Source organism: Orycteropus afer, unplaced genomic scaffold, assembly GCF_000298275.1.
Source record: "Orycteropus afer afer isolate SDZICR_OR568_19922 unplaced genomic scaffold, OryAfe1.0 scaffold00086, whole genome shotgun sequence".
NCBI lineage: Eukaryota > Metazoa > Chordata > Mammalia > Tubulidentata > Orycteropodidae > Orycteropus > Orycteropus afer.
This window is the reverse complement of record NW_006921673.1, coordinates 9171092-9180461: the sequence shown is the minus strand read 5'-3', so window position 1 is coordinate 9180461 and position 9370 is coordinate 9171092. Positions and strand designations below refer to the sequence as shown.

Sequence of the window (9370 nt, the reverse complement as noted above, 5' to 3'; positions counted from 1 at the left end):
TGTGCTAGCTAAAGAAGATGTTGCTGTTGTTGTTATGTGCTGTCGAGTAGGACCCAATTCATAGCCGCTCCTCCTTGGGTTTCTGAGGCAGTATCACCACGGAAGTAGATTTCCTAACCTTCCTTTTGTGGAGTGGATGGTGGGTTTGAACCACCAGCCTTCTAGTCAGCAGTCAAGTGCCTTAGGCACTGCACTACCAGAGCTAAAAAAGATAGTTGATCAAATAAAAAGCACTCATAAGATTAAAAACTTATAGTCTTGTGTGTGTGTGTGTTTGTGTGTGTGTGTGTGGAATAACTTCTTGATTTATGTTTTCCCCTTGCAGATCTTGGAGGCATCTAAGGTTTAATGGGGACTTTCCAGCATTCCAGACTGCTGCCTTGCAATGAAGCTCTGAGTCATGGTCTGTGGGTCTAAGGTACTGGCAACAATGTGGAACCCCAGGAGAGCCAACCTCACTAATATTCACTCTAAGCAGAAGCCCAAAATGAGCCTGGCCTGAAATCAGAGTAAGCACTAGAGAAAGACTTCTTTGTTAATGGAAAGAGGAAAAGAGAAAAAGCTTTCCAACAAATTGCAGCAGACTTTTCACTATTCTAAAGATACTTCCTTCCTTATCAACCAAGCCATCCTATCTAGTGGCTCTCATTCTAGTGGTTTGCCAGAAACAGAGAGTGTCAATCTTTCTGAAAAAATAAAGACAAAGACCCAAAAAACTAGACCTGGAACTGTGATACTATCGAGGAGGTCAAGTAGGAGAATTATGTCAGAAAGCCAATTTAGTCCCCCTGTCATCCCCTCCCGCAGGCCTGGATTCAGAGTGTGTTATATCTGTGGCCGAGAATTTGGATCCCAGTCACTTGCCATTCATGAGCCTCAGTGCTTGGAGAAGTGGCGTATTGAAAACAGCAAGTTGCCCAAGCACCTGAGGAGGCCAGAACCCTCCAAGCCACAGCCTCTCAGTGGTAGTGGTTCCTACAGTCTTCAGGCAGCTAATGAGGTAGCATTCCAGAGTGCCCAGGCTCAGCTACTAGCCTGTGAATACTGTGGCCGTACGTTCTTGCCGGATCGTCTTCTAGTTCACCAGAGAAGCTGCAAACCAAAAGATGCGGGTCTCAGAGCACCAACCCCCAAAAGCGCTGATGCTCTTCCCAGCCTAAAGAGAGCACCTAGTGGAATCCCAGCCAGACCAAGGACTCTCATCTGCTATATTTGTGGCCGGGAATTTGGCACCCTGTCCCTTCCTATTCATGAGCCCAAATGCCTCGAAAAATGGAAAATAGAAAATGAGCGGCTCCCCAAGGAGTTTCGCATGCCACTCCCACAGAAGCCCCAGCCTCTTTCAATTGGTCAGGCCAGCCAAGAAGGGCCAAGTCAGGCTCAGCTTGTTCCTTGCCCAAATTGTTGCCGGACCTTCGCCCCAGACCGCCTTCTGGTGCACCAGAGAAGTTGTAAAGCTCAACCTGGTGGACCAAAAGATCAGAATTTCACTTTAAGAGGCAAAATGAGTAGTCAAAATGAGTCCACTAACTCCAAGCAGCAAAGGGACGTGGAAACACCTACTGTGTCTGATAAGGTAATTCATGCCATGTAAGATGCACTAACTAGATGGACCTAGGGGTACGTTTTGCCTCCAGGAGAATGAGAGAGAACTGTCCCAGAATCAGTCACCTCACCGGTAGGATGGCTTCATACAATGGCTTTTTTTTTTTTGCTTCGATGTAGCCTGTCCAAGCTGACCCTCTGTTGGACTCCAGGGCCTATACTTTTCTTGGCAAAGTAGATATAAGGACATCCTTGACTGATTGGGTCACATTCCTCTAAAGTTCTGCTGCATAAAGGAAAGAGAGGTGGACGTCTTTCTTCCCTGATTCCTCATACCAATAATCCCTAAGAGAGACTGTTATTTGAAAATGACTCATTAATACTGTGTTCACATTACAGAGATATAATTCCCATTCCAACAGCCAATATTTATTGCTGGTTTATTTTAGTCATCTACCTTAGGAATTCATTTTTGGCAATGTTGGGTTATGTTGAGTTTGTCTTACTAAAATAGAATCTGTGTCAAAAACCCCAGATGACTTTAGCAATAATTAAGCACTGGAGCACTTTCAGACATACACATGCTCTGCAAATATAGCATGTTTTCTTTAAATACATTATTGAAGTAATTAAGGCATTAACCCTAGTGTAGCCAGTGAAACAACTAAGTGTTATGTTCACAGTCTTGGAAGGTACTGAATTCCCTTTGCTACAGTATAATCTACACTAAGTTGAACTCCTGGCCCTGAGCCCTAACTTGGGCTATCGAATAAAAACTACATGGCTCCAGGTATCCCCAACTTATAGAGTGAAGAGTTATTGAGCTTTTATCTGAGCTTTCATCGTCAACCCGGGATTAGGGAAGGATTCTCATGAGGGTGGTTACCTGCAAGACAGGCCATAGTCCATACTCTTTGTCTTTTTATTAAGCTAAGGGAGTAGATGTGCTACCTGGGTCACACCTTACAGAATATAAAGTTAGGAGATGTAGGAGTTGGTCAAAGTCTTTCCTCCAAGGCCCGCTGTGAAGCGTTCATTCTGTGGAGACACATCAATGGATTGATTTAGAGAAACTAAGGTTATACAGTGTATTGTAAAAGATAAAACCAGATGAATATGGAGGGTATTTAATTTTTAATCCGATCTTTCTTTCCTAATTTAAAATTCTATTTCTTTGAGGAATTTTTTTTTTTTTTTCCTGGTTTCCTAACTTCCATGTTTAGAATAAAATGACTGAGGACTTACTGGTTTAGAAGATTCCAAGACAATGATTCTGAAGCTGAAGAGTCACACTAACAGATGCTGGGCAAGTTTTCCGATGAACGTTGAAAAAAGAACAGTTAATTTCTTTGCCTAACAAAACCCCAAACTCTTAAGTGTGGCATGGGCTGCAGGCTGGTCTCATAAACATGATCTGTTTTTCCCATCTTTTGGCTGTTGCTTTTCTTCCAAAATGTGTGGGGTCTGAATTCAGAGAGGAAAAGAATTTGTGTCTCTGGGCTACAAATCAGAAACTCCTTTCACATTCTGACTTGCAGCCCTGTTTCTTGATTGTATGCGTTTACTTCAAATGTTCTTATTACAGATCTCTAGATACGGAAAAGTGTGGTCAGGATTTCTGCGATTGTTGTTGTAACACATACTTTGTGCTCCCAAGAGTGGAGCCAACAAGCTGAGCACAGCGTGTTCTCACTCAGTCACGACTGCTGAGAGGCTGGCCTGGGCCCACGGTTCACATAAGACACCTTCCTGACTCACCCCATCATCTGGAGGGGATAACGTTCAAGACTAGAGGCCAGCAAATGCCTTTCCTTGGCCCATGCATTTAGATCAGAGTAGGGAAGTCTGTCAGAACAAGGACATCTGACACATTTAGCTATGTCAGAGTACACACAATCCTGCTTCTAGACCCGAAAATGGACATGTCAGTGGGAAACTGGCACCCAGTGCAGTCATATGTGTGCTGGCCAGTTTGAGGACCACACAGGCTTTTGTAGAGGGCACAGAAAGGTCATCCAACACAGGGTCTCTTTAGCTGCCAGATTGCCAACAAGCACGGGTTAATTAAAATGCAGAAAACTCCTACACACCAGAGCAGCCTGAGACTTACTGGAGGAGACAGTTGCTGTTCCACAGTGCTTTCAGCAGAAAGCCTTTGCTGGGTAGAGTATTTTTATTTTTCAGTAATGATTTGATCTTGTCTATTGATGTTTTCCTTTCCTTTGTATAATTTAAAATTTAGATATTACAGTGAATCACACCATCCTATATATTATTAGATTTCAGAATTTTATCTGCCTGTGAGGGTTGACTTTTGGCAGAGTGTGACACACATACAGTCATTCACACAGTTCAAATGTCTGCTTATTTCTTCTCATCAATTAATTTCTTTCTAGAACTCTTGATCTGACTTCAGATTAGAATCAACTCTGCTGTCTGATTTTCACAAGAGATTCAATGTTTTTTTCTTTGAATTTGTTTTGTTGCTTTTATTGAGACTAGACACAGCAAAACATGCACTTACTCAACCATTTCTGCAATTAGTGGCATTGATTACATTGTTTGAGTTGTGCAGTCATTCTCACCCTCCTTTTCTGAGTTGTTCCTCCCTCATTAACATAAACTTACTGCCCTCCAAGTTCCCATCTAATCTTTCAAGTTTCTAAATTTGATCCCATATTTTGACTTTTTTTTTTTTTTTTTAACTAGTTAGGCTAAACTATAGTTATCTTTTGAGAAGATTCCAGGGGATATTTTTGGTTTAAGATTTAAAGATTTTCTCAAGGCAATAGTTTCAGGGGTTCATCTATCTCTCATGGCTCCAGAGAGTCTGGAGTCCATGAAAATTTGAAATTCTGTTCTGTATTTTACCCCTTTTGATCAGTATTCTTCTATAGAATCTTTGATCAAAATGTTCAATGATGGTAGCTGGGCATCATCTGGCTCATGGCAAAGGAGACAGTTGTTCATAGACTCAATTACCCACACATTCTATGTTCCTGACTCTCCTTCCTTCTCTGTTGTTCCAGGTGAGTAGAAACCAATTGTGGTCCCTTAGATGGCCATTTACAAGCTTTTAAGACCCTAGTCACTATGCAATGAATTAGCAGTTCCAGTAGAAGCACTAAACATGCTATTAGGCCAGTTAATTGGGATGTCCCATGACATCCCTAAACCTCCAAACCAAGGAATTAAGTACTGTGAGGTTTTTGGTTGTACATAAGCAGTCTTAACAACTACTCTTTTTTTTTTTTTTTTTTTTGGTTGGTGTTGTTGCTGTTGTACATATATCTATTACACAACTTTTGCCAATTCAACTTTTTTCAGGTATACAGCTTATTGACTACAATTATAATTGGCTGTGCAACCTACCCTTAATCAATGTGGTTTTTGTCATATGCTCCTCTTCCCCCCTGCCCCCCAGCTCTCCTGCTCCAAAAACTACTAATAAACTTTGGTCTATATATGTTTGGCTTTTGTTGTCTTTTTATATATATGAGATCATAAAATATTTGTCTTTTTGTAATTGATTTATTTCACTCATCATACCCTCTTCAAGCACTATCCATATTGTGGCATGTATCAAGACTTTGTTTCCTCTGTTGGTTGAGTAGTATTCCATTGCATGTATATAACACATTTTCTTTATTCATTCATCTGTTGATGGACATTTAGATTGTTTACACCTTTTGACTATTGTGAATGCTGTAAGAGGCTCAATGTTATAGTACCTAATTCAGAACTCTAATCATGTACTTGGAAAATAACTCACTCTGGTTGCATGACAATGACTATTTCCTCCTCAGGGTGAATTACCCTTTGCTCAGAATGTTCTTCCATTTCAGTTGGCTCAGTTTCCTTACAATACAGATGTTCATGTTACCCTCCCATCAAATCTAAACACATAAATGTTGCCAATATAAGCTCTCCTTTAAGACCTAGGTGGGCATTTAGCTTTAATTCTGCCACTGTATGGATTTGAATTCTTTATACTGCTTTTCATCAGATACGTAGGACTGAATGCATGTTTTCTGATCTCACAAAAAAGTTGTGAGGGACGTTGCACTCTGTCACAGCCATACCCACTAGATCCTCTACTCTTAAGATTTTTATTTAAAAGCTATGATTGCCCTGGGATTGTTGCTCTCCCATTATATGTGTAATGAGCAGCATCACACCCCCTTTTTTCCTCTAGGAGAAGATCCTTATAAGCAATATCCAATTTGGCAATATTTTAAAACAGCTGTTAATTCAATACAAAATTTTGACTCATTCTGTGAGAAACCATGGGAGCTCTGGTGCCTGAGGCACTTGATTGCTAACCAGAAGGATGGTGGTTCAAACTCACCAGCCACTCCTTGGAAGGAAGGTGGGGCAATCTACTTCCGTAGTGATACTGCCTCAGAAACCCAAGGAAGGGTCGCTATGAGTCTGGTCTGACTTGCAACAAAAACAACAACAACTATGAGAAACCATAGATTATTATGTTAAATTTTAATTAAGTATCTATTTAATGAGATCATTTGCTGTCTATATTAGTAAACTCTTTCCCAAACTGCCAAGAACGTGATGATAGAAGTCATTTCTGATCTCTATTTTATTATGAATGAATACATATAGTATTTCATATTTTGGCTCTAGGCCTTTTCAGGTAGGCTACTTGGAATGAAGACTGACAGAGTTAATTAAATATAACTATAATCCAAAATGAAGCCTTTGTCTGGTTAACTTTTATTAGTTAGATAATGCCAAGGAATATTTTCTTAAGGTTTTGCTTGTAATATGTCACACTGTGACATTTTTCCTAAAAATCCTATCCTATATTATAATATAGGAATTACTTTTCTTAGGGGAAATTATTTGTTCTATAAATGATGGTCAGTTTCTCTGAATGTAGTTTTAAGACGCCTTTCACATCCCACGGGCTCCCTCCACCCCTCATTTAAGCTAAAGCCTCATCAGACAATTCTCTAGCAGCTGGTGCTGCCATCTGGTGTTTTCTTTTAAAGTAGTTTCTTCAAAAATACTTCTTTCTATCGTTACCCCCAAATATGTTTGAGAAGGTGTCCTCACGATACACCTCTAGTTACTTGGGGTTCCAGTTACATATTTGGTTATGAATGCCATTTTATGGCTAAGTATCTCATTCTTTAAAGGCAGCATTCTCAGTGAAAGGTCACAACCAAAAAACACTCAGAGAGACAGGATAAGTGCTTCTCTCGTTTTCAAATTTTATTTGTGTTTATGCATGTGCATCTGTTGGGTAAGAAGAATATTGAGTTTAGTGAGAGACATAGGAGGAAAGGAACTTTACTGAGTAACTTTATGGTTAGCACTTAAATGTGTGACCTCATTTTAATCTTCATTAATATTACTATGAGATAGATACTGTATTCCTTTTCTAGGGCTGCTGTAACAAGCACAAATTACTTGTTTTAAAATTACAGAAAGTTGTTCCCTGACAGTAATGGAGACTAGAAATCCAAAATCACAGTGTCTGCAGTGTTGGTTCCTTCTGGAGGCTCTGAGGGAAAATCTGTTCCTTGGCTCTCTCCTAGCTTCTGACATTGCCAGCAATCTGTGGCATTCCTTGGCTTGCAGATGCATTTCTCCATTCTCTGCCTCCACTGTCACATGGTGTTTTCCCTCCGTGTTTGTGTCTCTTCTCCCTCCTCTTATAAGGATACCAGTCATACTGGATTAGAGTCCATCCTAATGACCTTATTTAAACTTAATTACATCTGCAAGACCTTATATAAAAATAAGGCCACATTCATAGATAACAGGGATTAGGACTTCAATATGTCTCTTTGGGTGAGACAATTCAACCCACAATAGATATCATTCCCCCTGTTTTTCCAATGAGAAGACGTAGATGCCAAGAACCTAAGGATTTTGCCAAAGCCACACAGTGGTGTGCAGTGGTGTTTGACCCAGCTTTTTATTTACAAAGACCCATTTTTTTTTTTTTTTTTTTTAATGTCACTCTGAGGGAGACATAGATGTGATACAACAAAGGATTATAGTTAACCTGCCAAGCTGTGAGTGTTTGGTGGGACAAAGAAAAAAGGAGTTTTGTTCATTTAACAAATATTATTTAGCACTGGACTAAGTACTAAATATATAACCATGAAAAATAGTAGATACAGTTCTTGATCTCCTGGAGTTATTGTCCTGTGGAGAAAATCATATGAAATAAACAAATATGTATGTAATTTCAGATCATGATATGACAGTGAATAATGGTGAGAGGTGGACTTCCAAGATCTAGGGTAGAGAAAAATTCTAGGAGAAAGTGATATTTCAGCTGAGATATAAAATGTTTGAAGGCATTAATCAGAAGGAAAGCTAAAGGGTGGGGCATTCCAGCCAAATGTTGTTGTTGTTGTTAAGTGCCGTTGAGTTGTTTCCGACTCATAGCGACCCCATGCACAGCAGAACGAAACACTGCCCGATCCTGCGCCAGCCCCACAATCCCTGCTATACTTGAGCCCACCATTGCAGCCACCTTATCAGTCTATCTCGTTGAAGGCCTCCCCTTCTTTTGTCGACCCTCCACCCTACCCAGCATGACATCCTTCTCCAGGGAATGGTCCCTTCTTACAACATGACCAAAATAGGTGAGACGAAGACTGATCATTCTTGCTTCCAAGGAGCATTCTGGCTGCACTTTCTCTAGGACAGATCTGTTAGTTCTTTTAGCAGTCCACGGTACTTTCAGCATTCTTCGCCAGCACCACACCTCAAAAAGCAAATGTAGTATGGGTAAAAGCCTTTGTCTCTTCATGCCTTCTGTTAAAGGGCTCCTGAAACTATTGTTTCTATAATCTCTAAACACAAGAACAGTTCGGAACCCTTCAGAGGTGGTAGATAAAAGCGCCATAAAAGATCTTTTATAATGGAAGTAAATGTCCAGATGTGCCCAGACCCATATGAGTAGGGGACAGGCACTGAAGATGAAGCTGTGGAAGCAGGATAGTTGCCTTCTTAAGCTACTCTGTAGACATAAGGAGATCATCATTTGGTTATTACAGGAATCCAGGTAAGAGCAGGTGGGGACTTGCTCTAGAGTGGTCAGCAGAGATGTAACGAAGGTACACTGAACAGAACTTGGTGATAGGATGTGGAGGAGAGAGGAAGGTGATCAAGGATGACTCTTGAATTTCTAGCTTGAGCAACTGCATGGGTTGTGTCATTTTCTAAGATGGAGAACACTTAAGGAAGGCATGCTTTGGAGGATAAGACCAATGGTTTCATTTTGGACACATCCAAAAAATTCAAAATGCTAAGTGGATACATTGTTTTGTTTTTTGTTGTTGAGTTCATTTGTACTCATGGCAACTCTTTATCTGTCAGAGTAGAACTGTGCTCCAGAGGGTTTTCAATGACTTGCTTTTCAGAAGCAGATCTCCAGGTCTTTTCTCTGAGTTGCCTCTGTGTAGAGTCAAACTGCAAACTTTTTGGTTAGCAGGCAAGTGTGTTAACCAGTAACACCAGAGACTCTAAGTCATTAAGTTATGCTGGATATATGCGTCTGGAACTCAGAAGAGAAAATTGGGCTAGGGATATATGTTTGTGTATCAAGAACATGGGAACTCTGGTGGCATAGTGCCTAAGGCATTTGGCTGCTACCCAGAAGCCTGGTGGTTCAAACCCACCAGCCACTCCTCAAAGGAAGATCAGGCCATCTACTTCCATAGAGATACCTCCTCAGAAGCCCAAGGAGTGGTCGCTATGAGTCAGACCTGATTTGACAGCAGTAAGTTTGGTTTTTTTGGTTTATCATGAACATATATTCAAAATTATTAGAATGAGCATACCAAAA

At 40.5% G+C, this 9370-nt stretch overlaps 1 protein-coding gene across 1 annotated transcript in view; it reads left to right on the top strand.

The window, feature by feature from the left end:
- Nucleotides 1-538: 538 nt before the first annotated feature.
- The window catches only part of LOC103198130 (zinc finger protein 474-like), an 82333-nt gene continuing 73501 nt past the window's right edge, over nt 539-9370 (top strand). Inside the window, exon 1 of the mRNA XM_007942238.1 lies at nt 539-1576. Within this exon, the coding sequence (XP_007940429.1) occupies nt 539-1576 (1038 nt within the window). The remainder of the gene's footprint in view (nt 1577-9370) is intronic.